General features: G+C 38.5%; 2 protein-coding genes across 4 annotated transcripts in view; one reads left to right on the top strand and one right to left on the bottom strand.

Annotated features, from left to right (window-relative positions):
* ADSS2 (adenylosuccinate synthase 2) overlaps nucleotides 1-2,205 on the top strand; it is a 50,749-nt gene extending 48,544 nt beyond the window's left edge. For both annotated transcript variants that reach the window (XM_073216713.1, XM_017661374.3), the window contains one exon: nucleotides 1,091-2,205. In XM_073216713.1, coding sequence (XP_073072814.1) covers nucleotides 1,091-1,143 — 53 coding nt within the window. In that variant the 3' untranslated portion in view covers nucleotides 1,144-2,205. The remainder of the gene's footprint in view (nucleotides 1-1,090) is intronic.
* A 149-nt stretch (nucleotides 2,206-2,354) lies between these two features.
* SPMIP3 (sperm microtubule inner protein 3) overlaps nucleotides 2,355-23,464 on the bottom strand; it is a 33,067-nt gene continuing 11,957 nt past the window's right edge. The window contains exons 3-5 of one of the 2 annotated variants that reach the window (XM_017661372.2): nucleotides 21,038-21,133; nucleotides 15,137-15,309; nucleotides 2,355-8,473 (exon numbers count right to left, since the gene is read on the bottom strand). In XM_017661372.2, coding sequence (XP_017516861.1) covers nucleotides 8,382-8,473; nucleotides 15,137-15,309; nucleotides 21,038-21,133 — 361 coding nt within the window. In that variant the 3' untranslated portion in view covers nucleotides 2,355-8,381. Of the gene's footprint in view, nucleotides 8,474-11,653; nucleotides 11,801-15,136; nucleotides 15,310-21,037; nucleotides 21,134-23,464 lie in introns of those variants that run through there. The other variant, XM_073216714.1, reaches the window with a different exon arrangement.

Below are 23,464 nucleotides of genomic sequence, written 5' to 3'. Positions count from 1 at the left end.
ACACTCACTCTTGTTCCTTTCTCTTAATAACACATCCTTTTGTATTTTCACCACCACCGAAAATGGTTTGTGGTTTTTTTCATTTGGGGTTAAACCACCCTTGACAGTTGGGGGAGTTTGAATAGATATTAGGAAATAATAGATACAGAAAATAGGAAATCCAAATTGAAAAAAATATAAGAGGAGAATAAAGAATAAAACTTCTTTATTAAAAAAGAGATGTAAGCTGGCCAGGGAGTTAGGTATAACCAAGTTATGGCTGTGACTGATTATGTCAAGTCTCTTTCAACACATTGCTTTTGTCCTTTTATTTGTGCTGATGTAGATTTGAGAGACAAAAGGTAAAGTGGGTGGGAGGTATCCACCATATAAAATCTGTTACATATTTACTGTGATACTGTATTTTTTGGTTCACCCCAAGCATGAATCTCATTTTCCATATGGGAGGGCCTAGTCCCTCCCAGCTTAATGCCAAATTTAGTAAGTATGTTTGTTCACTGCTCTTAGTCAACATTTTTTGAAGTACAAACAGCAGTGAACTTAACAATGACATCTGTAAAATACGGTGAAGGTCAACCCCTGTGGTGCAGATGATAAGAGGGTCCCATAGACTGGTAGAGTAAGCCTTTCCTCAGGCAATGCAAGTTGAAACAGTATTCTCTTTCAGACATTTTTTTCCTTTTTTGAGATGCAAAAGTTATAGCAACACTTCAGTGTCCTCTTAGCATCATCCATTTGTCAAAGGTGTTTATCTTTTCTAGTTATTAGGAGCTCGATCAAAGGTTCTATAGGTCTCTGCTGGTTTGGGCCAATATTTTATTATCTTAGTTATTAGAAATTGGGGAATTTTGACTTAAAATACAATCAAAACAGGAAATGGTGAGGCAGACTACCCTGTGCTGGATTTTAGCTGCACATTCTGTTGAGAAATTAGCACAAGCTGCTAACAAACTAGAACAAAAAGATTGTAAAAGGCACGTACAGAAAAGGTAAATGGTGACATTGAGGAAAGTGGGGGATCTGTTAATTGCAAAGATTGAACATTATAAATAAATTAATAATATTCTTACACTTTTTTCCCCCCTTCCAGTTAAATGGATTGGTGTAGGTAAATCGAGAGAGTCTATGATTCAACTCTTTTAAAGGTTTCCAGTGACATAAGAAACACTCCTTGCAACAGGAAGGACTTTCTTAAATATTTCATTTATGAGCTACAAATTTCAAGAATAAAGACACTGAAGTGAGTTGTAAGCTCTGCAGTTGTTCCCTGTCTTTTAGAAGGGATGTCTGCTGAGGAGAGAGCTGGAGCATTACAGTGGCAGTGTCCTCAGCTGGCGTGATGGCCGAATCGTTTGCTCTCCTGCTGCTCATGGTGCCACATTTTCTTTTAATGTTTAGCAATAGTATGATCCATGTTGTTTGAAATCCAAAATAGTTACTTTTCAATGTAGCTTTTTTTCATTATTTTCATTGTGTGTTCATAAGTTTTACCTTCATTAAATGGTAAGAACATTTAATGCAGTTTTGCACAAATATTTTTACATTCTGATTGTTCAGTCTGTCATTGTAATCTTTGCTGTTAAAAAAAATGCAGAGAGGGGTTCTGTAAACCTTTGTAATGCTATGAATTCTGTTTAAATTGTGAACTGTGTATTTTCATCTGAGACCATTGCAAATTTGAGCTTTGGTGGGCAGAGGGGGTTATATTCAGGGGTCCTTTAATTTGTACAGAACATAAAACTTATTTCTCTGTAAATTATTTAATACACTGAACATTTAATTAAATGTTCAAAGAGGAAATGTGTTGCCTAAAACAACAATATTAATGTTAAAGAATTAGTCATTAAAAGGTCTATTGTGATATTTGGTGTATATTTTTCTTTAATTTCAGATATTAACTCTGAAATGCATAGCTTTCCTTTTTTTATCATTTCTAAATTTAGTGAATTGATTTCTGAACATTGTGCCTGCCAGTATGCCTACAAAATCATCTCTAAGTGTCCAAATGAACCCAAATCATTGGTCATACTTTTGATCATGCCTTTATTTTTCCTTTGAAAAAAAACAGATGTTATTTTGATAATAGGTTTAACATATTATGTTGTAGCTTTTCCTTCAGTGAACTATTTTAAATGTTTAAATTAGGTGCCACTTATTTTATTATATCATCAATAGCTGATTAAAAAGAACCAAATATTTGTAGTATGCTCTGTGTTGTTGTGTTTTGTTATGGTAAAAGAAGTAATCATATTACTAATAAATATAAGAAGGTGCTTTACTCAGCAGTATGTGGGGATAAGGTAGGGAGAAATGAAAAACATAATCTTTCAAAGGATCCAAATATCTTTTATCTTCACTAGATATATTTTTACTAATATTTGGCTTAAGAAAATCCTGAAATGGGAGCTGCCTTATGGGATTCAATAAATGGATAATACAGATTATCTTAAAAGCCCACTACTGATCCATAATGACTTCCATGTAAAAATGATAGTTTGTATTTAATATATAGTAAATAGTTTTTGTTTATCCTAATGAAAACTGAATGGGCTTTTATTTCTCCTTACTCTTTAATCTCCCTATTTGGACTACAAATTAGATTAGCTACCCAGAGATGAAAGCTCTATTTGAATCAAGCATTTTAAAGTCCATATTCTTAGCTTGGCTCTAAACTTTATTGAAATATTGAAACATTATTGAAATGATCCAGTAGCAGATATTAAGAACCCATTCCTCCAGTCAGGAGTACTCTTATTACCAAAAAAGTACAACCTTCCTATTAATGTTGATAGAAATTTGGTAGTTTTTGACCAGTTTGAGTGATTCTTTCTTCTTGTTTGTCTTTAAAAGAGAGCTATTTGCTAATTAAATTGCTTGAGAGAGTATCTGTTCTTCAGATAACAGATAATAAAATCATATGTAACTGCATTAAAAAAGTCTTTATTGAACAGTTACAAATGCCTGATTCTGTTAGGTATTGGGTATATGGTGGTGGTAAGGGAAGTAGTCTTCCTGAAATTGTAAGCATAGCACGTTAAATACACATATACTTATAAGTGATGTTGTGTGCTACAATGGAAAAATACAGGGTGGAAAAAAAATACAATGGAAAAAATAGGAAGGAGAACCTAATGTAAATTTGGAAAGGGTTGGAGGAGGCCTTTGGTAGAAATAGCATTTAAAGAGGCTAAAAGGGTGAGTCATCAGAGGGAAAGGCCCAGGGGCTGGAATGAATTTGGAAAGTTGGAACAACCAACCCATATGAGTGCAAGAGACTAGTGAGGCTGATGAGTTGGCAAGAAATTGGAGGAAGAATAAGCCAAACAACCAAAACATGTTTTGTATGACAGAAGAGGTCTGTAGGCTGAAATGTAGTGCATATGCATAAAGAGGCAGAATGAGAGCACAGAAAAATGCTGAAACAAAAAAGATGCACTCTAACATTAAAACTTGGTAAAAGGGAACTGGATAGCACCAAAAGATATTCCAGTGGAAGAATTAGAATTGCCATGGGGTTCTCTGTAACTGGACAAAATTATTTGAAGCTTAGGTGAAAAAATGAATGTGCAAACATTCCTAAGATATTTGTGAAAAAGGAATATGTTGAGAGGTTTTTCCATCAGATATTAAACCATTATAAAGCTATTGTAATCAAAGTATGTTGTTATTGTCATGGGAATGGACAAATACATAAGAAAAATGGACTAGACATTCCAGACGTAGATGCAGCATATGTGGGAAATATATTTTATTCATTTGGGAAAAAGATATATTAAAGAGTACACAGTGATTATAGCAAAACAATCTCAATGTAAAATAAGAATTTCAAATATAATAAAAATTGAAACTATAAAAGTTTTAAGTAATGAAAAAAGAATAGGAAAATACATAATCTGATAATACATAAGAAAATAGGAACTCGGAAACACTAAGGAAAAATATACAGATGACTTGACCAAATTAAGTTTTTAAATACTGTGAACAAAGGTTAAAAAGAAACTTCTAAAAACAAACTTGGAAAAAAATATTTCAACACATATTCCTCATACACAAAGAGCTGCCACAAGTAAGAACATGACAGCTAATAGAAAGATGGGCAACATAATCAATGTATATCAGCCAATCCACAGAAAAATAAATGTAAATGGCCCAAAACATGAAAAGGTGTCATCTTCCCCTATAGACAGGAAAATAAAATTAACACAATGAGATGCTACCTTCTAACTCACAGCATCAATCCCTGTCTTCCATACCTCACTGAAAGACTTCTTGGTCTGATTTTATTTTATTTTTGTCAGTGATACATACACTGTGATTTGAGTTAATTTTTGTGCATGGTATGAGATAAGGGTCCATATATATATCTTGTTGCATTTGGATATTCAACTGTCCCAGCACCAGTTTTTGAAAAAATGATCTCCTTCCTCTGTTGAACTGCTTTGGCAACTCTGACTTTCTATCATTACCACACTGTTTATAGCTTTATAATATGCTTCAAAATTGGTAAATGTAATTCTTCTGACCTTGTTCTTAGCAAGATATTGTGTCTATTCTGTTGTTTTGCATTCCATATAATTTTTAGAGTTAGGAGTCATGTCACCAAAATGGCAAAATACACAGCTCCAAATACCCATTCCTGCACAGAAACAAAAAACTAAGCAGGAGCTATCAGAACCAACTTTTTCAGAACTCTAGACAGGTTTATAGTAGCCAAACAAATGCTGAATCAAGAAAAAGGCAAATTAAAAACAGTAGGAAAGTCTTGTAGTGTTTTTACTTGCCCCTGCCCCATTCCCTCCCCAGTTCAGTGGGAGTCTTACAGACAGCAACCTGTGACACCCTGGTCCTTGGTTCTGGTGAGAGGGAGCATAGCAGATCTTAATCTAAATAATGTGTTTCTGTTTAAACCTGTCTGGGGCTGCCTTTAGGACTTAACTCCAGGCATTTATCTCTGTTTTTTCTAACTTGTAACTCAAGTAGGGTGGAAAGTAATGGGCATTGCTCGAAAATCTGGTAAGGCAGGTAAAGTCCCACATCTACCTGGGACAAATGATTGCAATTGAGGAATACAGTAGACAGTCTAAAGCCAGGGAGGATGTCCAGGGGAGAGTTTCTTTGAGAAATGAGGTTATTTGAAAGTGTGTATACTGAGGCTGTAGAAAGCTACATGCATGATTTGTGAACAAAATGAGCATAATCCCAATAAGTTGAGAATTTTAAAAAGGAAACAATGAAAATACAATAATTAAAGTGAAAAACTAGAGTTCAACAAAAGGTTTGAGCAGACAGAAGAAAGAATCAGTGAATTTGAATATAGGACAATTGACATTATCCAATCTGAGGATCAGAAAGAAAAAAGAATAAAAGTGAACAGAGCCTCAGGGATATCTGGGACATCAGCAAGTGGACCATCAATGCATTATGGAAGTCCCAGAAGGAGAAGAAAGAAGGAGGAAGAAATAATGGTAGAAAACTTTCAAATTTTGATGAAAAACATAAATCTACAAATCCAAAATTCCTAACATAATCCAAGTAGGATAAATGCAAAAGAGATTCACATTGAGACACATAAAAAAAAACTGTTGAAAGACAAAAATAGGAAGTCATGAAAGCAGCATGAGAAGTCATTCATCACTATAAAACAATCAGTCAACCAGTAACTTTATGTGCTTTAAAAATGTCCTTCAAAAATGGAAAAATTAAGACATTCCTAGAATAAAGCAGAGAATTCATTGCTCATAGGACAAGAAATGCTAAAGGGAGTCCTTCAGGTTAAAATGAAATTTAGTAACCTGAAGCTGAATGAAGAAATAGAGATCTCCAGTAAAGGTAACTACTAACAGCCAGCATTAATATATTTTTGGTTTGTCACTCCACTTTTTATTTCATACATGATAAAAAGACATGCATTAAAAAATTGTAAATGTATGTGATTGAGCAGATAGTATAAAAATGTAATTTGTGACTACAGTAACAAGGGATGAAGCAGTTTTTATATGCCATTGATGCTAAATTGGTGGTGATTAGATTGTTATAAATTTGGGGTGTTAACTAATCTCCATGGTAACTGCTAAGAAAATATCTAAAATTAAAGCACAAGGAAATGATAGGGGAATCAAAACAACACTAGAAAAAATCAACTAAATACAAAACAAGGCAGTAAAGGATGAAAAGAATTACTGGGCAGAAAAAAAAATGGCAAGTCCTTCCTTATCAGTAATCACTTTAAATGTAAATGGATTAAACTTTTCAATCAAAAGTCAAAGATTGGCAGAATGGATTTTTAAAAAAATGTGATCCAACTGTATTTTGTCTACAAGTGACTCTAGATCCAAAGACACAGTAGGTAGAAAGTGAAAGAATGGAAAAGATAATCTAATATCACAAAAAGTAAACTAAATAAATGAGACAAAGGACATTATATCAATAAAAAGGTCAATGCATCAAGAAGATGTAACACTTATAAATATATACTCAACAAACAGCAGAGCCTCCAAATACACAAAGCAAATATTGACAGGTTTGAAGAGGGAAGTAGTTCTGTAATAATAGTTGGGGACTTAAATACCCACTTTCAATAATTCATAGAACATTTAGAAGATCAGGACCTGCACAATACTATAAACCAACTAGACCTAACAGACATTAATAGAGCACTCTACCCAAATATAACAGGATACACATTTATCTCAAGTGCTCACAGAACATTCTCCAGGAGAGACTGTGTTAGGTCATGAAACAAGTCTCAGATTTAAAAATACTGAAATCCTACAAACTACCTTTTTTGATCACAGTGCATGATGCTAGAAATCAATAACAGAAGGAAAACTGGAAAATTCACAAATATATGGAAATTTGAAAACACTTTTAACAATGAACCAAAGACAAGGGAAATGAGGAAATATTTAGAAATGAATGAAAACAGAGCACAACATACCAAACTTACCAGATGCAGCAAAGGCAGTGCTCCACAGGAAATTTATAGCAGTAAAAAGAGAAAGATCCTAAATCAACAATCTAACTCTATACTTTAAAGAACTAGAAAAAGAAAGCACACTAAAACCAAAGATAGTAGAAGGAAGGAAATGATAAAATTAGAGTGGAGATAAAGAAAATTGAGAAGAGAAAAACAAAAATCAGTGAAACAAAAATTTCATTCTTTTTTCTATTTTTCCATTTTAATTTTCATGTGCTAGGCAAAAATAGCATAAGCCTTTCATTTGGGAGGCTTCTGGTCTTAAGCTCTGTGAAAATGTTTCCTTGATAATTTATATTAATTTTCTCTGTTCTGTCTTGAGAATACTTATTAGTCAGATGATGGGCCTCTTGATTAATCTGTGTCTCTTCCTTAAAATAAAATTATTTATCTAATGATTCTGTATAGACTTTATGAGAATTTTCTTCCAATCCTGTCAGATTTTAATTTGAGCACTCATTTTTAGTTTCCAACATTGATTTTTCACAATTTTGGATATAATTATTTTGATACATCCTTTGCCAAGTGACAGTGCTGTTTCTGTAACCTGTTTTGGATTCTTTGTGTTCCCTGAATTCTGTTTCCTCTGGGATCATATCTGCTGTTTACTTTGACCTTTGTCTTTCATGTTGCATTATTTTTCTACTTTCTGGGGATCTTTGATTGGCTCAAAGCTATATGAAATTCTGTGGTTTTAGGGGAAGTTTGTTAACTGGTATACTTCACTTTGGGGTGTGAGTAGAAATCAGCTAGTATGGTGGGAATCCCTAAAGGCCAGAAATTATCATTTCATTTATGTAGAGAAGACCTAGCATTTTACCTGGGCAGTTGGTGTCTAGTTGTCAGGACTTCTTGCCAGAATAGAGGTGTTAACTGTTCTGAATACAGAATTTAAATTAATCCTCCTTTTTACCAGTTTCACATCTCACTACAGCCCTATGCCCAGTCTTGGTTTCTGCACCCAGAGCACCTTCATGGTCCATTATACCAGTAGTCTTCCTTCTCAGCTCCATCCCCAGGTTCTTCTCTCTCTTTTTTTTTCCCAACAGTGATGCAGTTATTGAGCAGATGCAGTTATATTCTTACCTGGTCCCACGTATAAACATCGGACTAAGTGTTAATGAGTTGGTTTGCCAGTACCAGCAACAAGAATGGCAGTGGGATTAAGAAAAGATGAAAAGTCCTCCTGTGGCTGGATCTTGATTCCCTGTCCGAGACTGACTAACTTAATCTGAAAGGAATTTGCAACATGTAATATTTGAGGAATGTAGTCAGGAATGTACACTTAAAAGGCCAGTGACTTGAAAGGAGTTCTGTCACCACTATTTTAATCTGAAAGAGTTACCTAAGAATGCCAAATGTTTTGTTCAGATACCTTGCTTATTTTAGTTTAAAAGCTTTTCTTTCAAAGCCACCTCTCTTCACAACAGTAGAACTCTGGCAATGAATTAAGTGGTCTAGGATTTGATGAAATCGTGGCTAATTTCCGGTCCCAATCTGAAATTTAAAACAAATCAATGATTTTTAAGACTACTCATTCCTTAATTTTAATACACTGCCCTTTCAGCAACAACTGCTTACAATGCAAAATAATTTATGGAGGTTAAGACAAAGGAATACATTTAAAAGATACGGAAAAAAGGATGTAGTCCAAAGGTGATTTCTATGGTTCAATTTCTGATTAAGAAGCATATTATTGAGTTATGCCAAAATGTAAATAAAATGAAATAGATTACATAAGTTTGCATTTTGATATCCTAATTCTAGGCTCCCAAATCCTTTAATCCCTGCATTACTAACAGGCCACTTTGTATCATCTTTTTATCAAATTGCAGTTATTACCACCCCTAAATTCATATCTTAAAACCTCTTGTCTACAGTCACTACCAGTTTTGCTTATCTAGAGGGTTCAAGGATGACTTGGGTTAAATACATCAACCATTACGTCTATGCTGAATGATCAGAGAGTTTCAGTGATAAACTGTGACAAGTATATTACAGGGCTGTGTGCTGAATTAGCTGCTTTGCTTACATTAACTCTAATATTCACAGTAACCCTTAGAGGCGCACTTATACACCATCTCAAAGAGGTTGATGAACTGGCCCAAGTCTGCAGGACTTCTGAGAGGAGGAGCCCACATTTGGCCCAGGGCTGTCAGGCCCCCAAGTCCCTAATCTCACTGCTCTACCCTGCCTTCCAGAGAACCTCACCAGCATTGAAGGAAACATTTCTTGATACTGAGAGTGGATAACATTTCATTAACCCAGGGAGTATGACTAGAAACTGACTAGAAATGCCATTTCTGATAATTAAAAAAATCTAATTGGGTGTGATCCTGTCTGTTGTCAGTAACCGTATGACTCTCAAGGACTATTAAGGAAGTTAAATAGCAACTCTGACCTTGAGGATTACAGTGTATTCCATGGAAATATGTTAAGTAGTTTAGAAGTGTGAGGAATCCTGCTCAACAGCCTCAGTGATCCTTGTTGGTGTTACAGTTTGGAGCTGAATTATACATACCTTTAACAAGGTAAATTCAACAGTAAATGTTCTGAGAGTGCACAGCAAGCTTTGGGGGATTCCTACTGCCATTCTGCTTAGTATCGATGCCCACCGACAGTAGATGCTCTCAAAGCCTGAAATATGCTATACAGATTTAGGGGTGGGGAATATTATACAAAGGAGGTGTGAAATGATTTCTTGGATCTCCTCACCATTTGGCAAAGTAAAATTATTCATGTGGATTTGTGGTGGTGACTTCTTTGAAAGTCATTGAAAAATAAGATGAAGAATTAATTGAGAATCCCAGAGAAAATTTAACCAACTTGCTGAAGAACACCATGTATTCCAAGAACTTCAATGACTTAATATCATTTAATGTTATTTCTTTGAGCAACTGAGATTTTCAAGGATAATTAATTATGTGTTATTTCTTTATGCACTGCTTTAAAATAATTCCAGTATAAGATACAATGCCATTGTATTAGGTTTTTTAAACAAATTATAGCACATTTTTATTCTTGATCAATAATAATAATAACTAACATTATTTAAAGGCTTACTAATGTTGCATACAGGCACAATGCTAAATTCTTTATATGGATATTCTCAATTCTGTTAGGTAGGTGCTATTGTTCTTGCCCTTTCTGCAGATGAAAAAACTGAAGGTCAGAGAGGCTATAGGTCCCACTACTACATAAGCATATATGTTATTTTGGAAGAATGAACTCTGAGTTATTTGGCACCAGGGTGAGAAATACAAGGGCAACTTTCATCTGAGGTGCCATCTCATCCTCCCGGACTTAAGTTCTCTCAGGATAGAGTCTTCGTATCTTACTGTGTCTTGTACCTAGTCAGTGGTTAATAAATGTTTCCTAAATAAATAAATGAGCCCCTATATGCTAAGAAAGAGTTTCGCCAAGGAAGAAGTTATTAAGCAATGACCACCATCTGTCATGATCTATATTTAATCTGTTCAACAATTCCCAAATAAGAAATACGAAGTGAACATAAGAGGCAAATCATTGCTAATCTACATATTTGCTCTGCCTTTAAAATAGGATTTCAACGACTGGTCAAATGGTTAAGATAAAAAAAAAAACCCTACACCTTGATAAACAACTTAATATTTGTCTTATCCTGTGAAAAGGCCTTCCCCCAAAGACTTCTTAAAGGAGTCAGTTTCTTGATTTAGACTCACACTTGATTCAGTCCCTGTTATTTTCTCTATCAGTGCTCAGATGTCTAACATTTCTCTGTTAGGACTCTTGCAGACTAACCTGCTTGCTTATTTGTAAAATAATTGCCACCAAAGTAGCTCTTAAATCCATTTACTTCTCTTCATTGCTCCCACCCATTATTGGTTGCCTAAACCACTGGTTCCTAAACTTGGCCTGCACAGTGGAATTGTCTGGGGAGTGTTAAAAATTACTGATACCGAGGACACCCCATCCCCTCAGGAGATCCTGATTTAATTGGTATTGGATATATCTTGGACATCTGGATTGTTGAAAGTGGTGTAGCTGAGTTAATCTCTAGCCTACCACTTTAGTTGCTTCCTGGCTCTCTACATTCAGTCTTTGCCTCATTGCTCCTTATCTGCCCCCCTTTTCTTCTCCATAGGTAGAGCCATCTTTTCTAATGTAACTTTAAATCAGGGTAACTCCACTCTCCTTTAAACTTTTCAATTAGTTTCCAATGAATCTCAGGTTAGAGTCCCTTAACCTCGTTCTGATCTTGCTGTCTCTCTAGCCACATCGTGCTTCAACGTTCTTGATTTCTGTGGTCTGGAACACTCTTACATAGTTCTTCAAACATCTTCTGTTCCTACCACAGGGCCTTTGCACACTCCTTGCTTAGTGAATCTTTAGCTTACCTTTCAGCTCCTCGTTTCATCAGAAACCGTCCATGACCTATTATATGCACCTATTGCACCACTTAACCCTGCTTCATAGTATTTATGGCACGTGAAATTTTATGCCTATATTTTATGTGAGTTCCCCACTGAAGCTCCTTGAGTGTAGAAACTTTGTGTCTTATTTTCACTGCACATTGGTATTGCTAAAACCTTGCACACTGACTGGTGTGTAAGTAGTTAAATTTACTGAAGGAATTAAATTTACTGAAGGAATGCATATGAATGAGTGAAAAGGTGCTCGATTGCTCCAAAGTGTCTCTGGAATCCATTTATTCCTTTTCATCATTCCTGCTGGTCCAATACACTGTTGTCTCTGGTCTAAACCATCAAAGAGTTTCCTCACTAGTCTGCATGTCCTCCTTGTTCCTCTCCAAACAGTTTCTTAAAACAGCAGTCAAAGTGATCTCTTAGAAATAAAGACAATATGTCACTCCTCTGTTCAAAATCCCTCCAAGTCTTCCCATTGCTCTTAGAATGGAATCCAAGAATCTGAACCCCCTACTCTTGTCCACACCCGCCAAACTACACTGGCTTCCTTTCTGTTCCTCCAAAATGCCAAGCCCTTCCTTGCCAGCTTTTAGCTTTTGCACTTACTGCTCCTTTTGTCTGAAATGCTCTTGACTCATTCCTATTTTCCAGCTAAAATTGTGTAGAGATTTTCCCTGCCTGCACTAGTATCCTCCTTTAGCTATACTCATCACCCTGCTTGTTTCCTTTATGCATTATTACAATCTATAATCTGTTTAAAATTTACTTGTTTATGTTCTTTATCCCCCACCAGCATGTCAGCTCCATGAAGGCAAGTGTCTTGTCTCTCCTGGGCATTGTGACTCCACAGACAGCGCAGTGCTAGGTGCAGAGTGAATAGCTGAATCCCCTTACGGCTGCCAGCTTCCAAGGAGGTCCCCAGGGGTCTCTGCCCCTGGATGTCCACACCTTGTGTCATCCCCTCCCGCACTGCTTCAGGACTAAGGATGCATCAAAAGTGATGGCACATGATGTTTGAACCTCTGTCAAACACCACCTTGCTTGTTCTGGGGGGAGCTAACTGCCATGCCACCAGGGCACTCAGCAGTCCCCTGGGGACACTCACCCAGAGAGGCACTGAGGCCCCGTCACCAGCAGCATGTGAGTGACAGCCATGCTTGACTATCATGCGAGTGAGCCACCCTGCAGGTGCATCCTCAAGCCTTTCCAGCCACCTCACTTCAGATGATGCCAGCATTTGACAGATGCTGGAGGGGGACCCTGAGCCAGAACTGCACAGCTGAGCTGTTCTCAGATTCCTAACCCACAGAAACCATGAGAAAGAAAAGCTATCATTACTGGTGGCTTAAGTCACCAGGATTTGGCATGATTTGTTGCGCCACAATAGGGAAATAGCACACAATCAGCAGTTCAGTGCATGGAGCATGGCCATTTCATGACTTTCCATCCTTTTCCTCGTCCTTGGTGGCCTAGCCTACACCTTTCTGTACCTTATTTTCAACTGCCTACAGACTGCAGTTTTATCCCTCTTTTGCCTCAAAGTATTATTTCAACCAGAGGCACCAATAAATCCTGCAACATAAGGGGGAGGCTGTGCAGTGAGCTTTCCTTTCTCCCCCATGCATTCTCTCAACACTGTCCTTTCTCACTCCCAGTGCTGTGCCATGGGAGTCTTTCATTTTCCATGGAACCTTCTTAGTTGCGTTTAAGAGCAAGGGGTGGGAGTGTGACCTAGACTGGAGGCTTACCAGCCACTCGCCTGACTGGGATCCTTATAATCTCTGCCCTCCATGTCCTGTTCTGCTGAGTGGAGTGAGTAATGATACCTGCATTGTGGGCACCCTCTGCTATTGTGAGTGAGCCTACACACATGAGCAGGTTGCTCAGCACAGTTCTGGGAATGTGCCAGATAATTTGAAATCCTAACAACTGTCCTAAAACATAGGCTTTGAATCTCCATTCTACCAAAGCAAAGAAAGCATCAGAGAAGCTGCGTGTCTTGCCCAGCACCACAGCTAGAACATGCCAGGCCTGCAGCCTCCGAGGCCTGAATAGGGACCAGCGCAGCACACCACCCCACCCTGCCTTTCTGCCCTCGCTTCCTAGCTGCTCTCCTCGCCTGCAGCTGGGGCCTTCTCTAGACCATCCTGAGTAGGCTGACAGACTACCTCTGACGCTGACTGAGTCACGCCCTTAGACTCCGATCTTAACACGGCACCCATTGTCCAAATTCAATTTCCCAACTTCTTCAGCTCCTCTTCTGTTCCTGCATCCCCTCCTGCTCTGTTGATTTCATTTTATTTCCCATCACCTCCTCTCTTCTGGCCCCTTCAAGCCAACATCCTCACTGGAGGGCTCCCTGCTCTCCTACTCCACACGCCTTGACTCCCGTTCCCCTCTGCTGGCCCTGGTTGCATGTCCCCATGCAAATCTTCGCTATCAAGGCTCGCCTCCATTTCCCAGGGGTGCAGGTGGCTTTCCCAGCCATTCTAGGCCCAGGGATCTCATCTGCCATCTCCTGCTCCTCCACTTGGTTCTGAGTCTTTATCTGATAGATCCATTGTTGCCTCCTGTGACTAGGTTGTGAGCTCCCCATTGCTGGGATCATGGCCTGGACTTTCCCTCCTGCCATGGAGGAGAGGTACTTAACTGCTTTGCTAAACATTCTCCTGGTTCTCCAGGTTTGGAAAGAATTAGGAATTGCCTTCTAAAATAAGCCAGGGAGAACACCTTTCATGTCTGTCTGGCTAACAGGATCTCCTTGTAGTGGGGGAATTGTCAGGGTCCTGTGTACTCTCACTTTGGAAAGGGACTCTGACTCCTGCCACCCTGCACTTCCTCCCAGCACCTCCTTCCCTGTGTGGTCTAGCTCATCCCCCAGCTTCCTCTCCTGCTCTCAGCTCCCTCCCTTCTCAGGCTGCCACCTTCTCTCACCTCCCAGAGCCAGCTCTGCGGTGCTTGTAACTGCTTATCCCAAACTCCTCCTGTCAACCTCTGGCCAACATCCCAACTTCACCCAGTGCCACACCCATGCCTGGCTCAGCTCTCCCAAGGTCTTGCTGCTCTCATGTGGTCCCTGGCTGTGGTTGGTGGCCGTCCCCTCTGGATGAGTCCCAGCCCTGCCCTGACATTGGCTGCTGCTCTTTTCTAAGAGGGGAAAAGAAGGAAGGGCAGATCCTTCCCACCCTCTTCTACTCTCCCCCCACCATCCTTCTACTAAGTTTCTCTTTTTTTTTTCTGAGTAGAAAGAAAGTGACTCACTTTCAAGAGAACGATTACCTAAACAGCAATACAAGTGATGGTTTGCTGTGACAGACAGTATAGCTTAAAGGTCAAGCTGAGAGTTTGGCCTGGATCTAAATTCAGTGTCTGCAATGGCTGGGGTCTGACTTCGCCTCTCCAACCTATGGCAGTGTGATTTGGGGCTAGTTAATTAACTGTCTCTGCAACTTGGTCTCCCCTACTATAAAATGGGGGAAACATTTACTCAATAACAAATTTGTCTAGTGATAAGGGGCTCAGCGAGGAGCCTGCTTCTACCAGGACATTTGTCCTATGCAGGGAGCTTGGAAGGGAGGAAGCAGCCTGCGGGGCAGCCTCCAGATTCTTCCTCCTGCACCCAGACACACACGCATACCCCACCCCTAACCCGAGTGGTCCTGGATGCTCTCCCTGAAATGGCAAAAGTCCACGAGAGGTGCTTGTCTGAGAACAAGCAAGGTTGATCTCAGTAAGAGCCATTGACCTGACTTACCAATCTTGTAAAATGGCAGAGAATAGTCTCTTTGGTAAGTGGTTTCTTCATACCATGGTTCAGCAGCCTTTGGATGTCTTCGAAAGCAAATATATCGAATGAGGGTTTGTTGGTCTAATTGAGGCTGGTACTGGCTTTTTCTCTTGGGTGAAATGGTCAAGTCTATGAGGGGTCTAAATGAAAATAGAAACAGCTTGAACTCCCAGTAGAAAGAAGCATTCCATTTTCTCATCAGTTGAAATCCACTCCCTAGAAGTGGCCAGGAATCTACCGAGATAGTATTGGCAAGAATCCATAGCTCCGTGCCAACCTGGGAAAGGTGTCGGTAGGTGACTCAGGGACTCCAGTCCCCTGTTCCTCTCCTTAGCATCTCTCCTCCTCCCCATCACAGAGCAGAGCAGCAACCTATATCAAGACTTCACTGGATCTGCTCATGCATGGCTATTCCTGTACTCCAGATCTTCAAAAAGCCCTTTTCCATTGCAATTTTTCTAGGGATGTTTGGTTCCCTCAAGGAACCAATGCTTTCTTTCATTTTTTAATTGAAGTGTAACAAATGCTTTCTTTTGACCAGATTAACCACTGTGGGGCCTATAGGTGTTTGATGAACCTGAAATCAGTTATAACCTTCCTGTATCTCCATTCAGATGAGTACCTGCTGAAGGAAAAAGTAAAAAAGACATGTAATATTGAAATATTTCCATACACGTGTGGGAGTGTACATTCATTTACTGGTACAACTTGTTTGAGAACATTTTGTTAATAGGTATTAATACCTTCAAAATGTGCATATATTTTCTCCTAGGAACTCTAGAAATTAGGAATGTTAAAAGACTTAGCTCTCAGAAAGTTCATCAAAGTATTTTTATAATAATAAAAAGAGTGGAAATACCCTTCATGTAAAAAAGAAAATAGGGAATTATTTAGACAATGATACAGACATATACTAGAGTGTTCTGCCACCTTTAAAAGTGATGCTGTAGAATTATAATTTTTGAATTGGAAAAAGTCCACAATATATGATTAAATTTAAGCAAATGTTTCAATATACTTTAAATGAATGAATTATATAGTATGTGCATTATCTCAAGAAAATTATTATACAAAAAAAGGCTTCAATCAACAAAATATTAGCAAACTGAATTCAATAATACATTAAAAGGATCATATACCATGATCAAGTGGGATTTATTCCAGGGATGCAAGGATGGTTCAACATCTATAAAGCAATCAACATGATAAACCATATTAATAAAATGAAGGATAGAAATCACATGATTACCTCAATAGATGAAGCATTTGAGAAAAGTCAATATCCCATTTGCAATAAAAACTCTTAGCAAAGGGAGTATAGAAGAAATGTACTTCAACATAATAAAGACCATATATGACAAGCCCAAGCTAACATCATACTCAGTGATGAAAAGCTGCAAGCTTTTTCTCTAAGATCAGGAACAAGACAAGATTGCTTACTCTCACCACTTTTATTCAAGATAGTGTTGGAAGTCCTAGCCAGAGTAATTAAGCAAGAAAAAGAAATAAAAGGCATCCAAATAGGAAAGGAACACGTAAAACTCTATTTGCTGATGACATGATCTTACATATAGAAAACCTTAAAGAGTGCACACACATACACACAAATTAGAACCAATAAATTCAATAAAGTTTCAGAATATGAAATTAATATCCAAAAATCTGGTCCATTTCCATGCACCAATATAATGAACTATTGGAAAGAGAAATTAAGAATCCCATTTGCAATTGCATCAAAACAGTAAAATGCTTGCTAATAAATTTAACCAAGGAGGTGAAAGACCTGTACATTGAAAGCTGTAAGACACTGATGAAAGAAATTGAAGACACAAATAAATGGAAAGATATTCTGTGCCCATGGATTGGATTGGAAGAATATTGTTAAAATGTCCATACTACCCAGAACAATCTACAGATTCAATGCAAACCCACCCAAAGTTCAAATGGCATTTTTTTCACAGCAATAAGACAAAAATTTGTCCCTAAAATAGTTAAAGCAAACCTGAAAAACAACAAAGCTGGAGGCATCACACTCCCTAATTTCAAAGTGTATTATAAAACTATAGTAACAACATGGTATGGTATTGGCTTAAAAACAAACACATGAATCAACTGACCAGAACAATGAGCCCAGAAACAAACCCATGTATATATGGTTTGTTTAATTTACAACAGAGAAAGGACAGTCTCTTCAAAAAATGGTTCTGGGGAAACTGGACAGCCACATGCAAAAGAATGAAACTAGACCACTATATTATACCACACACAAAAAACTAATTCAAAATGGATTAAATACTTAAATGTAAGAACTGAAACCATACATGTTTTAGAAGTAAACATAGGGGGTAAGTTCCTTGATATCGGTCTTGGCAATGATTTTTTGGATTTGACTCTAAAAGCAAAGGCAACAAAAGCAAAAATAAACTAAACCTAATAAATAAATAAATAACCTAATAAAAAATAAACTACATCAAACTAAAAAGCTTCTGCACAGCAAAGGAAACCATTAACAAAATGAAGTCAACTACAAAATGGGAGAAAATATTTGCTACTCATATATTTGATAAGGAGTTAATATCAATATAAAGAACTCATACAACTCAAGATCCAAAAAAACCAATCTGATTTAAAAATGGCAATGAATCTGAATAGATATTTTCCCAAATAAGACATACAGATGGCCAACAGGCATATGAGAAGAAGCTCAGCATCACTAATCACCAGAGAATGCAAATCAAAACCATCATGAGATGTTACCTCATACCTGTTAGAATGGCTAGTATCAAAAAGTCAAGAGATGACAAGTGTTGTTGTGGAGAAAAGGGAACCCTGTACTCTGTTGGTGGGAGTATAAATTGGTGCAGCCACTATGGAAAACAATATGGAGGTTACTCAAAAAATTAAAAAATTACCATATGATCCAGCAATTATATTTCTGGGCATTTATTAGAAGGGAATGAAATTACTGTCTTGAAGAGATATCTGCACCCCATGTGTGTCCATTGACAGATGAATGGATAAAGATTTTATATATATATATATATGTGTGTGTGTGTGTGTGTGTGTGTGATTGTGTGTATACACACATAAACAATCGAATACTATTCAGCCATAAAAAGAAAAATCCTACCATTTGTTACAACATGGATGGACTTAAGGATATTATGATAAGTGAAATAAGTCAGAGAAAGGCAAACATTGTATGATTTCATTGATATGTGGAATCTGTAAAATTTGAATTCACAGAAACAGAGAACAGAATGGTAATTGCCAGAGATGGGGTTGGGGGATGGGGGAAATGGGTGAAGCGGGTCAAAAGGTACAGACTTCCAGTTATAAGATAAATAAATTCTTGGAATGTAATGTACTGCATGGAAATTATACTTAACAATACTATAGTGTATATCTGAAAGGTCCTAAGAGAGTAGATCTTAAAAAGTTCTCATGAGAAAAAAATTGTAACTATATGAGATGATGGATATTAACTGACTTTATTGTGGTAATCATTTTGCAACATACATATATATACCTATAAAATTACGTTGTACACCTTGAACTGATACAATGTCTGTTAAGTAGATGTCAATAAAACAGTGGGGTGGGAATGGTGAGGTGTTCCAAAACACTGAAATCCCATCCCATAATCTATCTCTGGATGAGGACAATATGAATAATTTTCAATTTTTTATTTTTGATTATTAATATTTCCTAAATGTTCTAATAAACATGCATATCTTAAATTATAAAATAGATGAGGTGAGCTGCCATAGATGTGAAAATTATTAAATGTCAGGTGAGATTTAGGAACATGTAAACCCAATCATTTTGTAGAACGATGTGGTCTCACTTGGTTGTATCACTGTGATTAATCACACTTAGAAGAGGTGATTGAAACTGTTTGATCATATGCATTATGTTTACATAATTGTAAACACTTAATTGCCTTCTTTAAAGAGAATGTTAGCAGAAATGGAGTGGCTCTGTCGGAAGTTCAGAAAAAGCAAGAGCCATCTGTCCATGGGCATGTGGACAGGGGAGAGATGCTGAGTGGTGGACGGAGCTCTGCTGTGGATGGGTGTGGAGAAGCACCAATATTCCCACCCACCTCTACTTGACCTTATTTCACGCTGAATAAGTACTTGGCCTTGTGACGTGAGCACTATAAATGATAGGCAGGAGCCCTCCATTCTCAAGAAAAGCCTGTCTCCCATTGTTGATCAGAGCATTCATGTCCCATGGACATGTCATTCTTTTGAGTTTGGGTTCTGTGTGACCGTCACTGCCAGGCCAGTCACTTCTGTGTCACAGCTCTGTTCTGAACCAGACCCCAGTGACTGCCTCTGGGTCTACCCTTGTTGGACTGGCAGTCTGCTGTGCCTTTGCCCTGGGTATTTCAATGGAACCAGAATGTTCTCCATTTTCAAGTAATACACCAGTGGCCTTCTGAAGACAAGACTTTCACTCAAAGGAAGGACTCTAATACTGGAAACATCAAACTGGTGGAGGAATATATCTGGGAAGATAAGCCACTGGGCAACTATATCAAGTAACACTATGACTACTAAAACTGAAGTTAGGACTGGTGGGAAGAACTGTGTTATTTCCTGAGTGCTTTTTTTTTTTTTTGCTTTTCCTGCTTATTCTTAACTAGAAGCTTAATAAAGTCATTGATTGACATTGCACTAAATTTTCACCTTAAGACTGATCTTGGGCAGGTATGAGGCTTGTAAGAGTCAAGTAGGGCCAAGGTTCTCCTTGTCTGAGCCATCCTGTGGCAGGAGAGCTGACGTCTGGTTGCAGGCATTAGAGCTGGGGAGTTGTCAGGGCCCACAGAACACGCATGCGCCATGGAGCTAGCCATGAATAGTTCTGTGGTTTCCTTTCCCGTCTACCCTCTGGCAGGGACATAGCCCTAACAAGGTTTAATATTTGAATTAGAACAAAGAGCCTTGAACTGGGAATCAGAAAATGGGGATAGATTCAAGTCCCAGTCTTTATACCAACCAGTGGTACTTCTGACTACATCTTCTTCATCTAATTGGATCGGCATGACCTCTAAAGCAACTTCCAGTTAAGTTATCTATGAAATGACTATGTGCTGCTTTATAGATGGAGTGGCTCCCTGCTCATTGCATGGAGGACAATCAAGAGTTGACTATATCAAAGGCAATTAAGAGAGTAAGAGACACTTGTAAAATATACTGGATGATGAACTCAAAATAATAGGCATCATATTTTGAATATTACTATGTTCTAGAATTTTATATCAGTTATATTACTGAGTAGATAAGGCAACTGATACTCAGAGAAGAAATAAAAAATTGCCCCAGAGCAAACATTTCATAAGTTGCCCAAATTGCTTTCAACTACTGTGGTTTCCACCCTCCCCAAATTACAAAATAATGTCAAAGTGCCTATTTTTTTGGTTGTTGATGTTTAAATCACTTCTAGAAAGAGACTATTTAGACAGAATTTGTAATTTTACTTAGAAGGAAACTAAGTCTTAAAAAGGTTAAATTATTTGATTGACCAAGTTGAAACTCTAAACTTAATGGTGTTTCTTAAATTTCTTTGATGATTTAATAAAATTATCATGATTATAAAAAATGATATATCTTCATTACGGAAAAGATGGAAAATAGAGAAAAAGATAAAAAATAAACAAGTGCTAATAATCTCACCACTCATAAAAAGCCATTGATAACAGTTTGGTGTGTTTCTTTCCAAACTTTTTCTATCTATTAAGTAACAATTATTATTATTGTTATTATTATTATTACAAATTGTGATTCCACTCCCTTGTTTTTTCATTCAATATTCTAACTCTAGTGACATTTTTGAAAATTGAGATTTAGGAAGATGTCTCACCTGGGAGATCTCTTCACACTAGAATCGTAATGGACTCTTGCCAGCTGCCCAGGGTAGTAGCCTTGGATGTCCTTTCCTTGGTGAGCAATGAATAGACTAGTGGAGAAAGGGAGGGGATGTGAAAAAGCAATTATTACAATTGGTTCTTTACAGAAGAATACCAGATGGGACAGAATAAAAAAAAGTTCAGTCTTTGTACTGAGCTCCTGCACAGAGCTAAAGCCCTTGGAGTTTCTTGATAGGAATGTTTTTCATTATCCATTTTTCAGGATTTTGTCAGGATTCATAAGGAAAATATTTGACACATCAGGTATTAGTTTCAAAATATCAGAAAAAAAGATATATAAAACCAGTGGAGCAAATGTTAGTTGTTGAAATGTGGGAATGGGTAAATGTAGGTTACTTATATTATTTTTTCTGCTTTTGATATGTTTACAGATTTCCACAGTAAATTTTTTTTTAACTGTGATAATTAAGTATATAGGGGCTGAAAATGAAGAGGGATGTGATGGTCAAAGCACTAGGTGCTTATAAGCCCAGAGAACGGACTCTAGCCCTGCCTGGGAGGGCCGGGTTGTGAGGAAGTTCTGAAGCACAAATGCCAGCGACTGGGGTAGAGAATGCAGGAGGTGCCCCTGGGGCAGAGAGGTGTGGCTGACTGAAATACAGGGGTGTGGAGGAGATGAGGCTGGGGGTAGTGGTACCCAGACCTTACCTTTTGAAATGTATCCTATTTTATAATAAATTACTTTTCCTTTTAGACTGTAGTCACAGCATTGTATTGATATTTTAAACGTATGTGTAGCTGGATTATGTTGTTCTCCGGATTTTATTTCAGGAGGATAGTAGGGTCATTATAAAATATTTATTATCAGAAAAGGGAGGGTTGCTTTTCTGAAAGGCTGAGAACCACTGATTGCAGACGATAGGTAATCTCTGTAGGAATTTTAAGGAGATGAATGATGTGATATATTTTTTATTTTAGAAAGATGTTTGCCGGTGGCAATGTAGAAAACAGCTTTGAGGGCAATCTGATGACTGTAGAAAGTAGAAAGACTGGGTGGATGGCAATTGTGCATATATGGGATGTGATGAAGTGCTGAACTATGCAGTGGAAATGTGGATGGACAGGAGACGGCAGAGAACAGGCTGGGAGGGAGGATTGAGGGTCATTTTGGAGCAGATGCCCCAAACCAGGCTCGGGCATCAGTGTTGGAAAAAAGCCACCATCCCGGGAGATGGCCTTTGGATGGGAAGGTGGCCTTTGGTGGGAGGATGACTTTATTGAGAGTACGATATGTGGTGTCTTTAGGGACCTTCCACAGATTCTGAGTAGGTGTGTAAGAGTTCAAGGGGAAGAGTCAGTAGAAAACAGTACATCATTTGTGTGAAGCAGCATGACTTGTGCACGGAACACACCCTGCCCGCTGCCAGGTCTGCAGGTACGAGGCTAAGAAGCAGTCCTTGTCCTCACAGTGCTGTGTGCTGAAATACGGTCCTGTACACATCAATGCAGGCACTGAGGAGGGAGAGGAGTTTAGGTTGTGGGCAGGCAAATAAGATGGGGAAGTGATTCTAGGTGAGGGGAATTTTAGAAGCCAGCCTGTGGACCGAGTTGGGGTCAGAGGGGGGCGTGTGGAGCTGGGGTCCTCGCTGTCTGAGGAGTGTGCAAGGCAAGTGCTATGTGCAGGGCAGGCCTGTCTGTCTGTGCAAACAGGACCTAAGGTTGCTCATGTTTCAGAAAAACCACAGACTGTCTCGGCCTGCCCTGTGGCTGGGATAACAGGACGGAGCTGGAATAGTAAATACAGTGGGGGATTAAGTAATGAGAAGAGAGAGGAATTGGCACAATAATAGGGAACGAATGACCTGTCAGAGCACATGGGAGTGGGAGACAGGGCTTTCTCAGCCCATCTGGTTTCTGACACGCTACCTCAGAGGATGCCCAGGGCATGTTGCAGCTTGTTGAGAACCCTCCCAGATTTCCAAAAGGACCCTGTTTTCCCACAGTTCCTACTCTGTTGGCAGTGGGCAATGCTGTGACCATGGGCTCCTCACTTACGGGCATATAACAGACACCCACTGAATACAGGCGTAACCTAAGGGCTGCCCCTTGGAGGCAGTCTATGGAAGCTGTTGAGAACGGAGGAGCCTTTCCCAACACCGGAAACACACCCTGTCCGCAGGCCCTTGGGTGCCTGTCTTGGTCGGTTTGGGCCTAGGAGTAGAGGGATGGGAAAGTGTGCGAGCAGGCGGGTGCTGCAGGCAGGGAGTATGGGAGGTCTTGGAATGCCCAAATGGCACACTTGTTTACAACTCCAGCTGTAACACTGTTTCCCAGCTCCCCCATGTGGCCTTCATCTCAAGCAGGAGAAAGCTCCCAATTAAGAGGTTAAAATATCAGGTGTTTGGAAGAGAATTTTGACC

This window comes from Manis javanica, chromosome 11, assembly GCF_040802235.1.
Source record: "Manis javanica isolate MJ-LG chromosome 11, MJ_LKY, whole genome shotgun sequence".
NCBI classification, from domain to species: Eukaryota; Metazoa; Chordata; class Mammalia; order Pholidota; family Manidae; genus Manis; species Manis javanica.
The sequence above is the reverse complement of the archived record's forward strand: the minus strand, read 5'-3'. Positions and strand labels throughout refer to the sequence as shown.